Source organism: Mesoplodon densirostris, chromosome 6, assembly GCF_025265405.1.
Source record: "Mesoplodon densirostris isolate mMesDen1 chromosome 6, mMesDen1 primary haplotype, whole genome shotgun sequence".
In the NCBI taxonomy this organism is placed as follows: Eukaryota; Metazoa; Chordata; class Mammalia; order Artiodactyla; family Ziphiidae; genus Mesoplodon; species Mesoplodon densirostris.
Genome location: NC_082666.1, coordinates 119548646 through 119570724, shown reverse-complemented (window position 1 = coordinate 119570724; position 22079 = coordinate 119548646). Strand labels below are relative to the sequence as shown.

Here is a 22079-nt window from a genome sequence, read left to right as displayed (position 1 = left end):
TACTACATTCAAGTATTTGTCTTTTCTGATTATATAAGAGAAAATGAGTATTAGGAAATCTAACTTCAAAAGAGAAATTCAAAATGCTTCCAAAGAGAATCAGAGACTGTTAAGCCAAAAACCAGTGATCCAGTGTGTCGGATTCCATGGTGTTTAAATCCCAGGTCTCAGCCTTCCACTGTCCCTCACTCCAAATGGAACCAAAGTGCACTTGAGACCACTGACACCCAGAGCCGCTCAGCCTCTGCCAACGCAACGCTTGCTCAGTTTTCCTCTTCTAAAGATTTTTAAGCTGAAGTTTCTCTTCTCACACACTGTCATATAAAATAGGGATTTCTGCTTCATCCCCTCCCTGCCATCATACCAAAAAATCAATAAATGCAAATTTGAAAAGATTAAATGTAACTGTCTTTTAAAACCCAGGTAAAGCAAGGTATGACTGAATTAGCCCTGAAGGGACTGGAAATTTTTTAAACGGGGAAAAATAAACACACAAAAACAGTGCTTCCCCAAAACACTGAAACCCACAGACACAGTGACAACTTTCTAAACTGAAACGTCTGGACTTTGGAAGGAGTGTCATGTTTCCCAAAGCCAACTTCTAGAAATCGTAACATGGATTCAGAAAAACTCCTAACAAAATGAGCCAACAGCCGGGAAGAGGGTATTGAGCAAGGGAAATGAGTGATTCAATTTGCAAACATATCAACAGAAAAGAAGGTGACACGCTGGGGAGAAAGGGTCAAGAAAAGCTCATGCCCCATCATGAACCTTCCAAGCTGCTGAATTTCACAGGTTCTGATGCTTAATTTAAAAAAAACTGAAACTTACTAAAGATCAGTAACAAGAAGCAAAGCTGTCTTTGTGCCTGAGTGTGTGTATATGTGGTGGGGAGGGAGGCAGGAAAAAATCAACATGGCATGCTATAAAGCAACTGAAATATACAGAAAAAAACTGCATTTGGCCTCTCTTAGGAGGCCAAGGAATAGCTAAACACCTTTCAAAGCCAGCTCAAGTCACGTGTCATCAACTCAATCCCTAGAGAAGATTAGGTCAGCAAGGGCCTGACTATCCCACCAGCTGGTTTTACTACATGCCTTTCACATTTTCCAGCAATAGGCATATCTTGAAAAACCTTGCCTTCTTACCTTTCCCAGTTGCCCAAATAAAGTAGCTCTCTACTTTAAGAAACTTGCAAAGACTTCATTCATTATCACCTCTGGCACCAGAAATTGGGAACTGATTATTAGTAACCAGAGTTTCTAAGTGCAATCGCTGCTTCTGAGGGTTTCTACAGCTCAAGTTGGCTTTGGAGGCTCCTAAAGGGTCCCCTGTCTTCACCCACCCCATCTACGCAGTAGCAGACTACCCCCATGTGCTCTACAAAGGCAACGAGGCAATTTCTAGCTGATCCTTAGGGTGGAACCTGCTTCTTGGTGATATCAGGTTTAAAAGAGAAAAGAAAAAAAAGATATCTTATTCTACTGGGTCAGTGAAAGGGAAAACACCAACACAACACCCCTTTCAGTCACTGTTAATCCTGCACAGCTGAGTTCAGAAGTCTGATTGCTCTGACCAGCCCATGTCCTGATTGTTCAGTCACAGGAAGAACAGGTTCTCACACAGCTGGATGGCTGGTTCATGATGCAAGATTTGTCCTGACAGGAAAGCTAGCTTGTGGGCATACTTGCAAGGAGCTGGAACTCTAATGGTACCAGGCCAATTCCAGTACATGTGGCACAGTTTGAAAGTCAACCTGTAGGCCAAGAAGAAAACATGATCCTTTTCACTTTCCATCTTCAATTTGGAGCACATTATGTACTTCTGGGTGTGTGACACAGCATACTTACCAGCAAACTGGGGGACTGAGGAATACATGATGCAACTTTTGGGAATCATTATTTTTAAGTGGAATTGTATCTATTTCCACTATTTGTAAGTCAAGAGGGCATGGGGAAATTCCCACTTTAGGTGCTCCTCTTTTTATATCAAAACAAGGAAAACAGCAAGGAGAACATGCTTTTGTTTTTGTTTTTTGCCTCAAGAAAAAGCTGCAGAAAGGTAAGTACCCCCAGCAAAGTATTTATATAATCTGAGCACAAGAGCAATCCATCTCAAACCTGGCTGTGTGTCATAATTATTAGAAGCAGTTTTTAAAAATGCGAATGCCTCAGAATGCTTGGAGTTCGTGAGGCCTGGCTGTATTTTTTGAAAGGTCTCCAAGTAATTTTAGTGTACAACAAGGATTATCAGTCGCACCTCAAAAAGATACCATTATCATGAAAGACAAGAAGAAACTCAAGGGGTAAATATTCCTGGCAGTGGGCAGTATTTGTCTTTTCTGATTATATAAGAGAAAATGAGTATTAGGAAATCCAACTTCAAAAGATAAATTCAAAATGCTTCCAAAGAGAATCAGAAAATTATTAAGCCAAAAACCAGTGATCCAGTTTGTTTAATTCAGTGGTTTTAAAATTCCAGGTCTTAGCCTTAGCTCACTGGCCAGAATTACTTACAAGTGAGTAGTAGTTACTGGTCAGCTCACCTCTGCATATGATCAGGGCTCAGGTGTGCAGTGTTGAGAACACAAACATAATGGGTAGGAATGCCACAACCCTGTCGTACGTGATGGGCAAGAAGGTAGAAGTCCACCCTAGAAAGGAAAAAGTACAAAGTAATGGTATAGTTGGATTTGGCCAGAGCTGGAAAAGATCTTGGAGATCATTCTAGCTCCTTCACCTAAGGCTCAGAGAGGTCAAATGACTGGATCAAGGACATACAAGGACCAAACTAGGCTGAGAATTCAGGTCTCCTGACTCAACAGGCTATTTAAGAATGGTGGTAGAAATGACATCTGTGTGCAGAAGGTTAAGCATGCATAGTCTTAGGAAAAGACTGTATGTTCAATATTATATACTTAAGAGGTAAACGCTTCATTGTTGGTTTGTGTGTTTTAAAACAGTTTTTAAAATTTTACTTTTTAACAGTAAAATCTCTGATTCCATTCCACTTCTCTCTAGGCAACCTCCCCATTCCAATACCCAGGGAACAGATAACTTCTCCAACCTATTCTTGTTGAACTACTGTGTCTCGCCCACTTACCACTCACAGCTTGTTATTGTATGATCTACCACGGTCCCGGGGGAGGGAGTCACAAAGTGCTCGGTAGCAGACAGGTACATATTGGTGCTGATTTTCTTCTGAACTACAAATACCACCATCTTGGGATGATAATTCTCAAAAGCTTCAAAACACTTCTGTAGCTGAGGAATCTCATAGCTGGCAACTGTCTTTAGTTGGCCATCAGACACTCCATCACGGTACACCACAATCTTCTCTGGGAGACAGTGGTTCACCTGAAACAACACCCTGCTGAGGTGAACTGTGTAGCCCTGGGGCTAATGACCACAGGCAGAAAAAGGCTCACTCAGAGAACAACCTGGAGACACGGCAGTAGGTCCCTTTCACAGCTGGGCCCAAAGCCATCATGTTGGAAGGGCAGGGAGAAGCAGCTTCTAGTCATTTCTAGACTTCCTCGGGGTAGTAAAACAGGTCTGGTACACCAAAGGTGTTATAAAATATGAAACCAAATAAGCAAGCTCTGAGTTACATATACGGCTTATACTGAAACGGTGTGAAAAAAAAGTTAAAAGGAAGGAAAATTATGGGCTGAATCAATCTTCCTACTACTTGGATTTAACGCTAATTACTGTCTAGGCAAAAAACAAGGTGAACTGCTGCAGACATTCTAACATATAACTGCACATCCCACAGATCCACCAGCCTCATGTTTCTGTGTATCAGCAACATCCAAAGTTGCTAACAAATGAAAGGGTATCCTATACTAAATATTATCCTACCATCAGGTATAGTGTGAAGCATTCCTTTTTTTTTTTTTTAACATTCTTAGTATAACTAAGTAAATAGCAGTCCTGGTAAATTGTTCATGGATCCAAATCAAATTAAATGCTGGCTTCAATCAGTTTTGAAAATCATTTTTCCCCATTTAGAGAGTATAATTATGTTCTAGTTGTATGTGACTTCAATAATTTTAAAAAATGAGCTGTTTCATTTTAAACTAGAAGTTTTCTTTAAAGTGCTTTGGTTTAGGGACTTCCCTGGCGGTCCAGTGGTTAGGACTCCATGCTTCCACTGCAGGGGGCATGGGTTCGATCCCTGGTTGGTGAACTAAGATCCCACATGCCACGTGGCATGGCCAAAGAAATACATAAATAAATAAAGTGCTTTGGTTTAATTCAGTTAGTGACAATTTGATTCTGATTTTGGTTCATCCTAGGTTTTTGTTCACAATTCCCCTCAAAACCCTAACTTATCATTGAATTAGATAGGCTTATACTACATATTCTTTATAGGTTACTCTACATGAAAATTTAAGTTTCATTTCAAAGAACCCTTTTTAATAATAAATAATCACCTAGCATCTTTTTGGAGTTTAAAATTCAAATATTTTATAAATGTCCCTTTTTTTCTGAGACCCCGCAAGTACTGTATTTACAAATATGTGATTCATCTTCACATTCCAAGATTGGAATTATTGCCCCAGTTGTACTTTTTTGTTTTTATGTTGTTTTTGGCTGTCTAGCATCTATTCCACCTCTTTTTGGTAAGAGCATTTTAAGTGTCCTCCTGCCTCCAACAGGGTACATTGGAATTCGGGCGATTATTAATCAAGGTACCTTCCCCTAATCCAGGGCTTCTTAACCTCAACACTACTGACATGTAAGGCCAGTGAATTCTTTTTATTGGGGCTGACACTAGAGGATGTTTAGCAGCATTCCTGGCCTCTACCCACTAGATGCCAATAGCAATCTCTCTCAGTTATAACCAAAAATGTCTCTAAGCTGCCCATTGGGGGAACAAAACTGCCCCAGAGGAACACTCCTCCCTCACTCTGACTCTTCAACAGAGAATAAGAAACATTTGGAGTTTTTCCCTTTGTGGTGGTGCTTCTTCAGGTCCCTGCTTCTGGAACCCTATCCATTTCCCAGCTTGACGCTCAACCTTCTCACGAATCCTCTGAGACTCTCCATGATGTTACCAATTAACCCCCATTTTGCTAAAGTTAGCACGTTTCTGTGACTTCCCAAAGACTCCTAACTGATACGTTGTGTAAAAGGGTGGGTAACAAAGGCACTTAGATCTGGAAGAAAACCTGACTTCACAGATGAGGAAACGGAGAAGAATTACACTGGGGCTGGGGTCAGGAGACCTGGGACTGAGTCTGAATGTCTGCTCCTCAGCTATGCTCTTGAAGACTCAGTTTCCTCACTTGAAAAATGGATGTAAGTGACCACCTTACTTTTCTTCTTCTCAGGGTTAAGAGGGATAAAGTGTGCGTATATATGTATATAATTTTTTTAAGCTACACACAAAAGTTGAGAACTAGATCAAGGAAATACAGATATTCTAAAGCACAGGGAAGGGATCTAACAAGATCAATGGAGTGAAAAATAGAATCAAATTCGTCTGAAGTATTCACTGATATTACCTTTCTTTAAAACCTGCTAACCAACTACTGAGTGTGAGACATTATACTTGGCCCTATGTAAGATTCCAGTAGAAGTGAAAGGCATGATTCCTGTTATTAAGGAGCTTTCAAATCTAATAGTAACAGTCAACAATGGTAACTTCTCTAGGTCATCTAGTCCATTCTCCTCATTTCATAAATGATAAGACTATGACCTAGGGGGGTCAAAATATGAGACAAATCACAATACTGAAACATAAACGTTAAATATACATTATTGAGTCACTTCAGTACTACGGTAAATACATGAAACAAGTTAATGAAAGCAGGACTGTGCTTGTGGCTTACTATCCCTAGCACTGAATACAATGGTGAATATCAAGTAGAAAATAAATATTTGCTGGAAGTCTGAGATGTTCTTTTATGTGTGATTCCATTCATTCATTGAACAAACACTTAATGACCACTAGATATGAGCCACTGTGCTAGCCTCAGAAAATTTAAAAATTATCTTGGGGGCTTCCCTGGTGGCACAGTGGTTAAGAATCTGCCTGCTAATGCAGGGGACGCGGGTTCGAGCCCTGGTCCGGGAAGATCCCACATGCCGCAGAGCAACTAAGCCTGTGCGCCACAACTACTGAGCCTGTGCTCTAGAACCCGTGAGCGATGACTACTGAGCCCATGTGCCACAACTACTGAAGCCCACGCGCCTAGAGCCCGTGCTCCGCAACAAGAGAAGCCACCGCAATGAGAAGCCCGTGTACACCACAACGAAGAGTAGCCCCCGCTCGCCACAACTAGAGAAAGCCCGCGCGCAGCAATGAAAACCCAATGCAGCCAAAAAAAAAAAAAAATTATCTTGATACCTTCCAAATATTAGTGGAACTCAAATTAACACTGGGGAGACAGACACAAAGTACTCTCAATACATTACAAATAACATAACAAAGAATATAAATAAAATGCTATGGGAACAGAGAAGTATAAGACATTTGTTCTCTAGACGAAAAAGCGAATATTATGCCTCAGTGAAAGAACTAGCAGACAATTCAGTCAGCAAGAAGGGTAAAGGATTCCAGGTAGCACTGCAATGTACTGAATACTACAACATGGGTGAACTCTGAAGACATTATGCTAAGTGAAATAAACTAGTCACAAAAAGACAAATACAGTATGATTCCACATGTATGAGATAGTCAGGGTAGTCAAAATCAGAGACAGGAAGTAGAAGGGTGGTGGCAACGGGCTAGGGGGAGGGGAGCATGGGGAATTAGTTTTATGGGGACAGAGTTTCAGTTTTACAAGATAAAAAAAAAGAGTTATGGAGATGGATGATGGTGATGACTGCCCAACATTCTGAGTGTATTTAATACCACTGAAATGTTATACTTAAAAATGGTTAAGATGGTAAATTTTATGTTATGTGTATTTTACTCAATTAAAAAAACTGGGGGAAAAAAAGGAAGAAGAGGTCAGGCAAGCTACTAGAAATGGCAGGTGCAGAAAGGGCAGGCTGAAGTCTGGAAGAGTCCCCAAATAATCACTTGTTCAAGATAACTCTCCACCCTAAGATCCTCCCAACTGTGCTAAGAAAAGGGAAGTGAAGATGGAACTGAAAAGCAGAAAGAACCTATACTCTCACACATTGTAAACTGGCTGCCTGAAACTTTTGATTCCAAAGGCAATACCGTGGCCCACTCCCTTCTGTCTCCAGGGTCGAACACTAGTCAGACCAATCCAGCAATATGAAGTCAGAGCCAGAGCCAGAGCCACAGGAGAAGCAAAAGGGGTTGAATTAACTACAGCTGAGTTTAATTTTCTCAAAGCTCAGGCCAAATAACAGATGAACTCAACATCAAGTGATTACTAATCATGAGAGCTAAATCTAAGGCAAGTGTCAAGAATGTAGCTTGGTTTTGATTTTCACATGAGTGGAAGGCAACATTGGCACTCAGACTCACATGTTAGGTTTCGGTGGCCCATGAGACATCCAAGTACTAGAGGGGCCACGCAGGCAGCTGAAGATGTGGTCTAGGAGCTCAGATGAAGGGTATGAGCCAGAGAGTGATTCTCAATGTGTGCTCTGGGCTCCAATTCTTCCCCTTAGATGTTTTAGGGAGTCCAGAGTCAAAACTAATTTCACAATACTACTACTGCATTACTTGCCATTTTTACTCTAATTCGCTCATAAATATCCAGTAGAATTTTCCAGGAAGTAAATGATGTGTGACACTGCAATAAATTAAATGTAGGTTATTCACCTGCCTTTTACTAACCCAAACATTAAAGCCATTCGCCAAAATGTAAAACATCACCAAACATTTTGAAAGTAATCTTTAATTTAAAATGTTATTTGTGGGACTTCCCTGATGGCACGGTGGTTAAGAATCCGCCTGCCAATGCAGAGAACATGGGTTCGAGCCCTGGTCCGGGAAGATCCCACATGCCACAGAGCAACTAAGCCCGCGAGCCACAACTACTGAGCTCATGTGCCACAACAACTGAAGCCCGTGTGCCTAGAGCCCATGTTCTGCAACAAGAGAAGCCACTGCAATGAGAAGCCCGCAGACCGCAATGAGAAGCCCACACACCACAACGAAGAGTAGCCCCCACTCGCCGCAACTAGAGAAAGCCTGTGCGCAGCATCAAAGACCCAACGCAGCCAAAAATTAATTAATTAAAATAAAAAATAAAATAAATGTTATTTGTGTTATTAACTATATTGAGCTTATTATTTTAAAGTAAATTTAAAAACATTAAAAAGTTCTCAGTTTTAACTTCTAACATGGTAATTATTGATATATACCTATACAAACAAAAAACTCAATAATATTTAAGAAGGTAAAGATTTCCTTAGACCAGAAAATTTGAGAACTGCTGGACCAGAAATATAAATCTAAATACAGATATTAAATAAAACCACAGATGAGATTAAACTTGCCAACAAGGCTTCAGGTGGGGGACCAGGATTTCTAAGAAACCCTGCCACTGAGGACAACTGGAAAAGCTGGACAAAATGTAAAAACATCTACCTGAAGGCAGTATCAGAGGAAGGATGGGGGCCCAGAGAAATAAGCCAGCCTTTTGAACCTATTTTTCCCTGGCAGCATGTGTTGATTTTGTTGATTCCACAAGGGTACGTAAGCTAGACATATGTTTGGGAGTGGTGCTTTTTTTTAAATCACAGCTTTATTGAGATATAAGTTGCTATACCATAAAAGACACTCTTTTAGGTATAAAAGTCAAAAGTTTTACATTTATCGAATTTTGCAACCATCACCGCTAATTTTAGAACATATTCATCACCCCAAAAGGTAATCTCATACCCATTAGCAGTCATTTCCCATCGCCCACCCTAACCCCAACTCCTGGAACACACTAACATACTTTCTGTTTCTTTGGATTAGCCTATTTTGGACAAACAGAATCATGTAATATGTGGTCTTTTGTGACTAAATATTTCACTGAGTATAATGTTTTCACAGTTCACCCATGTTGTATCAGTCCTTCATTCTCTTATGTTGCCAAATGATATTACATTACAGGCTATATCACATTTGTCCATTCATCGATCATATGGGTTATTTCCAGTTTGGGCTATTATGAATAATACTGCTATGAACATGCATATACAAGTTTTGTGTGGACATATGTTTTCAATTCTCTTGGTTTATACCTAGGAGTAGAATTGCTGGGTCATATGGTAACTCTATGTTTAACATGTTAACATTAACATGACGAAATACCAAACTGTTTTTCAAAGAAGCTCTACCATTTTACAATCCCACCAGCAATGTATAGGGTTCCAATTTCTCCACATCCTGGACAACACTCTTATTATCTTTTTTATTTTAGCCATCCTAGTGTGTATGAGGTGGTATCTCATTGTGTGTGCATGCTTTTAAATAGAGACTTTATTTTTCAGACCGGTTTTAAGTTTACAAAAAACTTGAGGCCATAGTACAGAGTTCCCATATACACCTTCCCCACCAACCATACATAGTTTCCCCTATTGTTATATTTTTTATTTTAGCCATCCTAGTGTGTATGAGGTGGTATCTCATTGTGTGTGCATGCTTTTAAATAGAGACTTTATTTTTCAGACCGGTTTTAAGTTTACAAAAAACTTGAGGCCATAGTACAGAGTTCCCATATACACCTTCCCCACCAACCATACATAGTTTCCCCTATTGTTACCATATTACATTAGCGTGGTGCATTTGTTACAACTGATAAATACTGATACATTATTATTAACTAAAGTCCACAGTTTATATTAGCATTCACTCTCTTCTACATTCTGTAGGCTTTAAGAAATGCTTGTCATTTATCTACCATTATGGTACTTTTACAGCCCTAAAAACCCCCTGTGCTCCCTATTTATACTTCCCGTCCTCACCCTCCCAAACCTCTGGCAATCACTGATCTTTTTACTGTGTCCATAGTTTTGTGTCTTTTCCAGAATGTCCTATAGTTGGAATCATATAGTATGTAGCCTTTTCAGATTGGCTTTTTCCACTTAAGTTATATGCATTTAAGATTCCTCCAGGGCCTCCCTGGTGGCGCAAGTGGTTGAGAGTCCGCCTGCCGATGCAGGGGATACGGGTTCGTGCCCCAGTCTGGGAGGATCCCATATGCCGCGGAGCGGCTGGGCCCGTGAGCCATGGCCGCTGAGCCTGCGCGTCCGGAGCCTGCGCGTCCAGAGCCTGTGCTCCGCAACGGGGGAGGCCACAACAGTGAGAGGCCCGCATACCGCAAAAAAAAAAAAAAAAAGATTCCTCCATATCTTCCCATGGCTTGACAGCTCATTTCTGTTTACTGCTGAGTATTTAATTGTCTGGATGTACCATAGATTATTTGTCCATTCACCCACTGAAGAACGTCTTTGTTGCTTCCAGTTTGGGCAGCAAACTGCCCAAATAAATAAAGCTGCTATAAAAATCTTTGTGCAGGTTTTTGTGTGGACCTATGTTTTCACCTCATTTGGGTAAATACTCAGGAGTGTGATTGCTAAATCGTATAGTAAGAGTATGTTTAGTTTTGTAAGAAACTACCAAACTGCCTTCCAAAGTGGCTGTACCATTTCACATTCCCTCAGACAATGATGAGAGTTCCCATTGCTCCACATCCTCACTAGCATTTGGTATTTTCAGTGTTTTAGATTTTGGCCATTCTAATAGATGTGCAGTGGTACCTTGTTGTTTTAATTTGCCATTCCCTAATGTTATATTGAGTACCTTTTCATATGCTTATTTGCCATCTGTATATCTTCTTTGGTGAGAAGTCTGTTCAAGTCTTTTGCCCATCTTTTAATTAGGTTGTTTTCTTATTGAGATTTTAAGAGTTCTTTGTATATTTCAGATAACAGTATTTTATCAGATATGTGTTTTGCAAATATTTTCTCCCAGTCTGTAGCTTCTTTTCATTCTCTTAGCGCCTCTCACAGAAGTTTCACAGAAGTTCTTTTTTAATTTTAATTAAGTTCTGTTTATCAGTTCTTTCTTTCATGGACAGTGCTTTGGTATCAAAGAGTCATCACCAAACCCAAGGTTACCAAGATTTTCTATGTTATCTTCTATACCTTTTATACTTTTGCATTTTAAAGATAAGTTTGTGATAATTTTGAGTTAATTTTTGTGAAAGGTATATGGTCTGGGTATAGTTTTTGTTTGTTCTGTTTGTTTGCATGTGGATGGGCAGCTGTTCCAGCACCATTTGTTGAAAAGATTCTCCTTTTCCAGTGAAGTGGCCCATGATCTTTTTTTTTTTTTTTTTTTTTTGCGGTACACGGGCCTCTCACTGCTGTGGCCTCTCCCGTTGCGGAGCACAGGCTCTGGACACGCAGGCTCAGCGGCCATGGCTCATGGGCCCAGCCGCTCCACGGCATGTGGGATCCTCCCAGACCGGGGCACGAACCCGTGTCCCCTGCATCGACAGGTGGACTCTCAACCACTGCGCCACCAGGGAAGCCCCCCATGATCTTTTATCAAAGATCACTGGAATCTATTTGTATAGGTCTACCTCTGGGCTCTCAATTCTGTTACCCTGACATGTCTATTTTTCTTTTTGTCAATACCACACCATCTATATTACTGTAGCTTCACAGTAACTCTTTGAGTAACAGAAGTCCTCTGATTTGGTTCTTCTTAGGTACTGTGTTGGTTACCCTGTGTCTTTTACCTATTTAAACTTTACAATCTGTTTGTAAATATCTGCAAAGTAACTTGCTGGGATTTTGACTAGGGTTACAGTGAATCGATAGATCAAATTGGGAAGAACTGACATCTTAACAATATTGAGTCCTCCTATCAATGAACATGGGATATCTCTCCATTTATTTAGATATTTGATATTTTTCATGAGAGTTTTAGCGTTTTCTTCATGTAAATCTTATATAAACTTTGTTAGACATATCTAATGTTTCATTTTTTGGTGCTAATACAAATGGTATTGTTTTTAATTTCAAATGCCAATTGTTCATTGCTGATATATAGAAAAGGAATTGATTTTGTGGGGTTTTTCAGCAATTTAATTTTGTATATTTATGTTGTATCCTGCAACCTTGTAATTCCAGCAGTTTTTTTTTTTTTTTTTTTTTTTTTTTTGCAGTACACGGGCCTCTCACTGTTGTGGCTTCTCCCGTTGCAGAGCACAGGCTCCGGACACGCAGCACGCCAGCCACTCTGCGGCATGTGGGATCTTCCCAGATCGGGGCACGAACCCGTGTCCCCTGCATCGGCAGGCGGACTCTCAGCCACTGCGCCACCAGGGAAGCCCCCAGCAGTTTTTTTGTTGTTGATTTCTTGAGATGTATACATAGACATCATGCTACCTGCAAAGTTTTTTTCCCTCCTTTTCGACTGTATAACTTTTACTTCGTCTTTTTGCATTAGCTAGGACTTCCAGTATGATGCTGAAAGGAGTGGTGAGAGAAGAAACAACTGTCTTGTTCTTGATCCTAGAGGAAAAGTATCTAGTTTCTCACAATTAAGTACAAGGTTAGCTGCAGGATTTTTGTAGATGTTATGTATTAAGTTTATGAAGTTCCCCCTATACTCCTAGTCTGCTGGGAGGTTTGTTGTTGTTTTTTGTTTGCTTGGTTTTTTTTTGTTTTTTTAATCACGAATGGGAGTTGACTTTGTCAAATGCTTTTTCTGCATCTATTGACGTGATAGGATTTTTCTTCTTTAGCCTGTTGACGTGACAGACCACACTGATTTGATTTTCAAATGCTGAACCAGCCTTGCATAACTGGAATACAAACCACTTGGCTGTTGTATCCTTTTTAAGGGTTGCTGTAACAACCACAAACTGGGTTGCTTAGAACAACAGAAATGTATTCTCTCACAGTTCTGGAGGGCAGAAGTCCAGAACTGTGGTATCAGCAGGTCTACATGCTTCCTCCAAAGGCCCTAGGAAAGAATACTTCCTTGCCTATTCTAGCTTCTGGTGGTTTCTGGCAATCCTTAGTGTTTCTTGGCTTGTAGATACATCACTCCAATCTCTGCTTCCACCTTTCCAGTGCCTTCTCCTGTGTGTCTGTGTCTCTGCTCCTTCACATGACCTTCTATGACTCTGGCCAAACTTCCCTCTTATAAGAATACGTCATTGGCTTAGGGCCCACCCTAACCCAACCTAACCTCATCTTAACCTGACTGCATCTGCAAAGACCCTATTTCCAGGTGATGTCATATTCACAGGATCGAGGTGGACATGAATTTGGAGAGGCTGTATTCAACTCAGAACAGTTATGGTGTATAATTCTTTTTATGCATTGTTAGATTTGCTTTACTAATATTCTGTTGAAGATTTTTGCATCTATAATCATGAGAAATATTGATCTGTAGCTTCCTTTATTGTAATGCCTTTATCTGGTTTTCATGTGAAGTGGTACCTCATTGTGATTTTGATTTCCACTTCCCTAATGACTAATGATATTAAGCTCGCTTCATGTGCTTCTCGTCTATTTGTATATGCTCTTTGGAGAAATGTCTATTCAAATGTTTGCCTATTTTTATGCTGGGTTGTCTCTTTGTTTTTCAGTTGTATATTCTGGAAACTATACCTGTACTAGATATACCAGATGAATGATTCTGTCCCATTCCATGGGTTGTCTTTTCACTTTCTTGTACTTTGAAGCACAAAATATTTTAAACTTGATGAAGTCTGATTTATGTTTTTCTTGACTTGCTTTTTGCTTTCAGTATCATATCTAATAAACTGTTGTCTGTTAAATGGTCAAAGATATAAACCTATGCCATCATCTAGAGTTTTATAGTTTTAGTTCCTACATTTAGGTCTTTGATCCATTTGGAGTTATCTTTTATATGTTGTGTGAGGCAAGGATCCAACTTCATTCTTTTGCATGTGGATACCCAGTACTCCCTGCACCATTTCCTGAAAAGACTAAGCTTTCTTGCCACTGAATGTCACCCTTGCAGAAATCAGTTTACCATAAGCACACAGGTTTACTTCTGGACTCTCAACTGATCTCTATGTCTCTTTCCATTTCAGTACCAGACTGTCTTGTTTATTCTAGCTTTGTAGTAAGTTTTGAATTCAGAAAGTATGAGTCCTTCAATTTTCTTCTTTTTCAAAATTGTTTTGCCTATTCTGGAATTTTTCACATTTCCATATGAATTTGAAAATCAATTTGTCTATTCCTGCAAAAAAAAATGTTAGACTTTTGATATGTATTTCCTTGAATCTGTAGATTAATTTAAGGAGTACTAACATTTTAACAATATTAAGTCTTGAATATGGGTTGTCTTTCCTTTTGCTTAGGTCTACTTCAATTCTTTCAGCAATGTTCTGCAGTGTTCAGTATATTTTTTGCACTTCTTTTGTTAAACATTTTCCTACATAGTTCTCTTTTATGCTGTTATAAATGGAATTATTTTAATTTCATTTCTGGATTGATCATTGCTAGTGTAAAGAAATAGTTGACTGTTGTACAGCAGTCTTGTATCCTCAACCTTGCTGAACTCTTTTACTAGCTACAATAGAGTGTGTTTATTCTTTAGGGTTTTCTATATGTAAGATAATGTCAAATAGAAACAGACGTAGTTTAAATTCTTCCTTTCCAGTCTAGATGTCTTCTGCAGTTTTCTTGTGATATTTTTGTTTAGCTTTAGTATCAAGGTAATATTGGCCTTATGGTATGAACTGGGAAGTGTTCCCTCCTTTCCTATTTTTTGGGAGAGTTTGTGAAAGAGTATTAATTCTTTAAATGTTCGGTATAACTAAAAAGTTTTGACAGTTTGTGCCCTTCTTGGAGTTTGTCCATTTCACTTAGGTTACCTAATTTCTTGGCAAACAGCCATTCATACATAGTATTTTCTTAAAATCCTTTTTTTTATTTCTGTAAGGTCAGTAGTGAAGTCTTTTTCATTCCAGATTTTAGTATCTGATCTTCTCTTTTTCATGGGTGGTCTAGCTAAAGGCTTATCAATTCTGTTGATCTTTTCAAATAATCAATTTTTGGTTTATTGATTTTCTCCGTTGTTTTTCAATTTTCCATTTCATTTCTCTATGCTATAATCTCTATCAATTCCTTCTTTCTTGCTTTTAGTTTGCTCTTCTTTTTCTAGTTTCTTAAGGTGGAACTTGGGCTGTTTGGAGATTTTTCTTCTTTTTTATTATAGGTGTTTACAGCTATAAATTTACCTTCTAAGCACTTCTTTACATACATCCACAAGTTTTGGTATGTTTTGTCTTTATTTTCATTTATCTCAAAGCGTTTTCTAATTTCCCTTTTGATTTCTTCTTTGACCTCTTGGTTACTTGGGAGTATTGTTTAATTTCCATATAGTTGTGACTTTCCCAAATGTCCCACATATTATATTCTAATTTCATTCTATTGTGGTTTCAGAACATATTTTGCAAGATTTTAATCCTTTAAGATGTACTGAGTCTTGTTTTATAACCTGACATATGTTCTATCATGGAGAATGTGCCACGCACATTTGAGAAGAATGTGTGTTCTGTTGTTGTGTGTTCTGTAGATGTCTTGTTAGGTTGAAGTGGATCACAGAGTTGTTCAAGCATTTTATTTCCTTGTTGATCTTATTTCTAATTGTTCTATCCATTATCAAAAATGAAGTTTTGAAATCTCCATCTATTACTGTAGAATTGTCTATTTCTCCTTTCACTTATGTTAGTTTTTGTTTCATATATTTTTGAATGTATGTTGTTAGTTTCATATACGTTTATATTTTATGACTTCCTCATGGACTGACCCTTTTGCCATTACGAAATGTCCTTTCTTGTCTTTAGTAACAATTGTTATCTTAAAGTCTGTTTTGCCTGTTATTAGTATAGCTACTCCCGCTCTCTTTTGGTTTATCTTGTTCCATTCTTTTACTTTCAACCTCCTGTGTCTTTGAAACTAAAATACGTCTCTTGGAGAAAGGACATCTTCATATTTTCACTTAATCCAAGTTGCTAATCTCTACCTTTGGTGTTTCGTCCATTTACATTTAATGTAATTACTGATACGGTAAGATTTACATCTGCCATTTTACTATTTTTTCCCACATGCCTTATATCTTTTTTGTCCCTCTATTCTTCCTCAACTGCCTTAATTTGTATTAAATAGACATTTTCTAGTTACCATATTAATTCCCTTGTCGTTCTTTTTCTTTTATTTTTCAGAGTTATTTTCTTAGTGTTTCACCTGGTGATTACAGTTAATATATTAACTTATAACAATCTCATTTGGGCAGTTAATACAAAATTTTTTTTAAAGATTTAAAAGATTTAAAGATGCTTTTAAAGATCTAAACCGCTGGTGGCGCAGTGGTTAAGAATCCGCCTGCCAATGCAGGGGACACGGGTTTGAGCACTGGTCCAGGAAGATCCCAAACGCCGCAGAGCAACTAAGCCTGTGAGCCACAACTACTGAGCCTGCGCTCTAGAGCCCATGAGCCACAACTACTGAGCCTGTGTGCCACAGCTACTGAAGCCCACACACCAAGAGCCTGTGCTCCACAACAAGAGAAGCCACCACAGTGAGAAGCCCATGCACCACAATGAAGAGTAGCCCCTGCTCGCCGCAACTAGAGAAAGCCCCCCACGTGCAGCAGTGAAGACCCAATGCAGCCAAAAATAAGTAAATAAATTAATTAATTTTTTAAGAAAGATGATTTATTTATTATTTATTTAATATATTTATTTTTGGCTGTGTTGGGTCTTAGACGTGGGATCTGTCGTTGCACCAGTGCGCGGGCTCTTTGTTGTGGTACACGGACTTCTCTCTACTTGTGGCATGCAGGTTTTCTCCTCTCTAGTTGTGGCACACAGGCTCCAGGGCATGTGGGCTCTGCAGTTGTGGCACGCAAGTTCCAGAGCACGTGGGGTCTGTAATTTGCAGCATATGGGCTCTAGTTGAGGTGTGCGCGAGCTCAGTAGTTGTGGCACGTGGGCTTAGCTGTCCTGTGGCATGTAGGATCTTATTTCCCTGACCAGGGATAGAACCTGCATCCCCTGCATTGTAAGACAGATTCTTTACCACTGGACCACCACGGAAGTCCCAATACAAAATTAATTTTGCTATTATTCAAAAACTTTGCTCCTATTATGGCTCCATTCCTTCCCCTCTACTTTGTGCCTTTATTGTCATACAAATTATGTATTTATACACTGTATGCACTTGCATACAGTGCACTGTATGCACATCCACTTTGATTTATAATTACCACTTTATGCACTTGTCTCTTAAGACACAGACTAGAAGAAAAATTACAAACAAAAATATATTTTTGCTCTCTTTATGTTTACCTATATAGTTTCCTTTCCTGGTGGTACTTACTTCTTCATGTGGATACAAATTACTGTCTAGTATCATTTCATTTCTACCTGAAGGACTCCCTTAAGTATTTCTCATAGGACAGGTCTGCTAGTGACAAATTCCCCTAGTTTTTGTTTATCTGAGAGTCTTACTTTCTCCATTAAAAAAAAAAAGAGATGTAAATCACATAAAATTCACCATTTCAAAGAGTATAATTCAGTGGTTTTAGTATACTCACAAAATTATATACCTATCAACACTACCTAATTCCATAATATTTTCAACACCCCAAAAAGAACCCCATACCCATTAGCAGTTACGCCCTATTCCTGCCAGCATCCTCAATGCCTGGAAACCAGTAATCTCTTTTCTGTCTCTACAAATTTTCCTATTCTGGATATTTCACAGAAATGGAATAATATAAATATGTGGCTTTTTATGTCTAGCTTCTTTCACTAAGCATAGTATTACTGTCAAGGTTTCTCCTTTATTTCTGAACAGCAGCTTTTCTGGATATACAATTCTTATTCAACCTTTTTCTTCCAGCATTTGGAATATGTCATCCCATTGCCTTCTGGCCTCCATGATTTCTGATGAGAAGTCAGCTCTTAGTCTTACTGAAGATGCCTTGAACATGATGAGCGGCTTTCTCTTGATGCTTTCAAGATGCCCTCTTTGTCTTTTAGCAGTCTTACTTGGTTGTGTCTAGGTATGGGTATCTTTGAGTTTTTCCTACTTAGTGTTCGTTAGGCTTCTTGGATGAATTGATTACTTTCTTCATTAATTTTGGAAATTTTTGGCTATTATTCCTTCCAATGTCCTTTGTTCCCAATTCTCTCTTACTACTCCCCTTCTGAGAATCACATTATGTTTATATTGCTATGGCTGATGGTGTCCCACAGATCTCTGAGCCTGTTAATTTTCCTTATTTTTTTCTTTCTTTTCTTCACACTGAATAATCTCAGCTGACCTACCTTCAAATTTGCTAGTTATTTCTTCTGCTTAATCCAATCTGATGTTAGGCCCCTCTACTGAAATTTTCATTTATTACATTTTATAAGTCCAGAATTTCTATATCATTCTTTAACAAATTTATTTATTCAGACATAATCCACACACCATATAATTCATCAATTTAAAGTGTAAAATTCAATGTTTTTTAGTATATCCACAGATATGTACAACCATCACCACAATGGATTTTATAACATTTTCATCACCTCAACAAGAAGCCCCACACTCTTAAACAACCACCACTCTACCCACCTCCTATTCTCTCCCCAACTTACCCCTAAGCAACCACTGACCTACTTTCTGTTTCTGTAAACTTCCCTGTTCTGAACATTTCTTATGAATGGAATCATATAAAACGTGGTCTTTTATGACTGGCTTCTTTCACTTAGCATAACATTTTCAAGGTCCAAGTATTGCTTGCTATTTGTTTCACCGGTTCTACATTCTTTTCCTTTCTTCCTTAAAAAAGTTTTTGTTATTTTCTCTTCTCTCATTTTGATTGTTACATAACTTTTTTTATTCTTTTAGTGGCTACCCTAGAAATTACAACATAGCTCTTTAGTGTATCAAAGTGTAATGTAAATTAGTACTTGCACCTTTTCCTCAACAATTCAAGAAACTAAAGGCACTGGAACTTCATTTACTTCTTCCAGATATATGTGCTATTACTGTCATCAATTTGAAATTTATACACACAAATGAATACATATCCACTCAAAAACATTATTATTTTAGATGGTAGGTATTCATTTAAATTTACCCCCATACTTGGCACTTTTATTCCTGTATTTATTCCTTTAACCATTTCTAAGTGTTTTCTGGGATAATTTTCCTTGTAGGTGAAAAATGTTCTTTTGTATTTTCCTTCAGTGCAAATCTGCCAGTGACAAGCATTCTCAATTTTTTATTTGCCACAAAATGTCTTTTTTCACATTAGAAGTTACTTTTAGTGGATACTGGATTCTATGGTGGTAGTTACTTTCTTTCAGCATTTTGTAGCTATTATTTTATTATCTTGTGGCTTAAACTGTTTCTTTTGACTAGTTCACTACTAGTCATTTTGTTGCTCCTTGAAGGTAACCTCTTTTATTTTCCTTTGACTTGCCTTAATATGTATATATGTCTTTACTTTCAACAGTTTTATTATAATGTGCCTAAGTGTACTTTTCTTTTTATATCTTGCTCGGGATTTGTTGGATTTCTCGTATCTGTGACTTAATGTCTTCTAAAACTTTTGGAATATTCTTTACCATTGTTTTTCTGCCCTCTGCTCTCTCTAACCTCCTTCTGGACCACTTACGTGGTCCATAACTCCCATGTCTGTTGCCTGGTTATATTTTCTAACCCTCCGTATCTCAGTGCAGTTTGATTATTTTCTTCTTACCTATCTTTCAATCATCTCTTAATTTCCTCAATCAAGTCTAAACTACTGTTGCCCACTGTTATGCACAGAGCTGTGTTTCTCCAAAATTTGTGTTGAAGTCCTAACCTGCCATACCCAAAATGTGACTCTATTTGGAAATAGATATTTAGAGAGGTTATTCAGTTTAAATAAGGTCACTGGGGTGGGCCCTAATCAAATATGACTGGTGTCTTTCTAAGAAGAGGAGACTGGGACATAGACACACATACAGTAAAGACCATGTGACACAGAGAGAAGACAGCCATCTATAAGACAAGGAGAGAGGCCTCAGGAGAATCCAACCCTGCCAGCACAGCATCTTGATCTTGGACGTCCCATCCCACAGATCTGTGAGGAAATAAATTTTCATTGTTTAAGCCATTGTTCTGGCAGCCCTAGCAACCTAATATACCCATTCACTAAGTGTTTAATTTTGGTTATTATAATTTTTACTTCCAGAAATTTCCATTTTTCCCCAGTTTCCAATTCTTTGCTAAAATTCTTAATGTTGTCTTACATTTCTCTGAACTTAAGTGTAGCTATTTTAAAATGTGTCCGACTACTCATCTATCTGAATCCTCTGTGCATCTGGATCAATTATCTGTTGACTTTCTTAGTTTTTCAGTCCCTTCATTTTCTCTCTTGTGTTCTTGGTTATTATTTATTGATTTCTAGATATTGCAGAAAAATCTGATGCCCAGAATAATGTTATCTTTCTTCAGAGGGTTTTTATTTGCTTTTGGCAAGTGGGCAATAAAACTAGCAGTCAGAGTTCACCTGAATCCATATTCAAGGACAGAGTTGATCTACCTATAGCTCTTTACTCCTAGTTTGCAGCTCTTCACATTCACAGCTCAAATAGTGGGGAGAAGACTCACGACTACCACTGACTTGGGGGCCCTGGCCTCCAGCTTTTGATCCCTAAAGACTTAAAAAGTGCTCCACAGCTTTTCAATGTTTCAGCTGCCTCTTCCAGAATTAGCATATTTCCCTAAAGAAAAAGAACCCAAATGCAACTCTCATCATCTCTCTGGGTTTCTGTCATTTTGTATCTTCACCTACTTATTCTTCTTTGCTTCATTAACTTCTCAATTAAATTCAAGTAGTCATACATATATATATGTATATATATTCATATAATAAATACATGACATATGTATGTGTATATATACACACGTGTGTATATATATAATATTCAAAAAAATATATACACATATGTGCATACATGTGTGTATAATATAAATATATTCCTTTTTAAAAACTGCCAAACATAGCACAGACGTACCTCATTTTATTGTGCTTCACTTTATTGCACTTCGCAGATACTGCATTTGTTTTTTGTTTTTTTTTTACAAATTAAAGGTTTGTGTCACCCTGTGTTGAGCAAGTCTATTAGTGCCATTTTTCCAACACATTATTTTTTTTTATTTTTATTTTTATTTTTATTTTTATTTTTTTCTTTTTGCTGTATGCGGGCCTCTCACTGTTGTGGCCTCTCCCGTTGCGGAGCACAGGCTCCGGACGCGCAGGCCCAGCGGCCATGGCTCACGGGCCCAGCCGCTCCGCGGCATATGGGATCCTCCCAGACCGGGGCACGAACCCGTATCCCCTGCATCGGCAGGCGGACTCTCAACCACTGCGCCACCAGGGAGGCCCCAACACATTATTTTTTAATTAAGACATGCACATTTGTTCATTGCACACTTAACAGACTATAGTATAGCATAAACCTAACATTTATATGCACTGGGAAACTAAAAAATTTGTGACTCACTTTAGTGCAGTACTAGCTTTACTGTGGTAGTCTGGAACTGAACCCCCAATATCTCTGAGGTATGCCTGTATTTACAGTATTGTTAACAGAAATAACATGGCACCTGGAATGATACTGTTCATACGGAGAAGATTCAAGTTTTTTTCTTCCAGGTGTCTGGAGTATTTGCACTATGAGAAACTCAGAAACACCAGCACATTGGGTCATCATATCTGATTCAAAAATTTTAAATAATTCAAAGATGAGCTGTAGTTTGCTTTCAATCACCCTTATTCCTAGAATGTAGCCCTTTGGGGCCCTAAAACAAAATGATGGAGGTTTTCTTGTGCAATCTACCCTTAGTGGGTTCTAAACTCTAATCACTGTCCACCTAGAAAAGCACTTGCACTGGACAAAAGCAGATTGTCAAAAGCACTCTTCAAGATCTTAAATGAGAAAGTAAGGACCTCCAAAAATCTGTTCAACCATAAAAGCAACAAGCACACTGCACAAATGGTCAAAATGAACTTTTTTTAGAAATGTGGAAACTAACCAGAGGCTTAAAACAATCTGAACAGCATTTATTCAATAAAATTGGCTGAATCTTGACCTTTGTGATGTTTTAACTTGCTCT

At 38.5% G+C, this 22079-nt stretch overlaps 1 protein-coding gene across 2 annotated transcripts in view; it reads right to left on the bottom strand.

Annotated features, from left to right (window-relative positions):
• Positions 1–1599: 1599 nt before the first annotated feature.
• The window catches only part of PIWIL2 (piwi like RNA-mediated gene silencing 2), a 67389-nt gene continuing 46909 nt past the window's right edge, over positions 1600–22079 (bottom strand). The window contains exons 20-22 of one of the 2 annotated variants that reach the window (XM_060101331.1): positions 3103–3356; positions 2546–2653; positions 1600–1756 (exon numbers count right to left, since the gene is read on the bottom strand). In XM_060101331.1, coding sequence (XP_059957314.1) covers positions 1600–1756; positions 2546–2653; positions 3103–3356 — 519 coding nt within the window. The remainder of the gene's footprint in view (positions 1757–2545; positions 2654–3102; positions 3357–22079) is intronic. The other variant, XM_060101332.1, reaches the window with a different exon arrangement.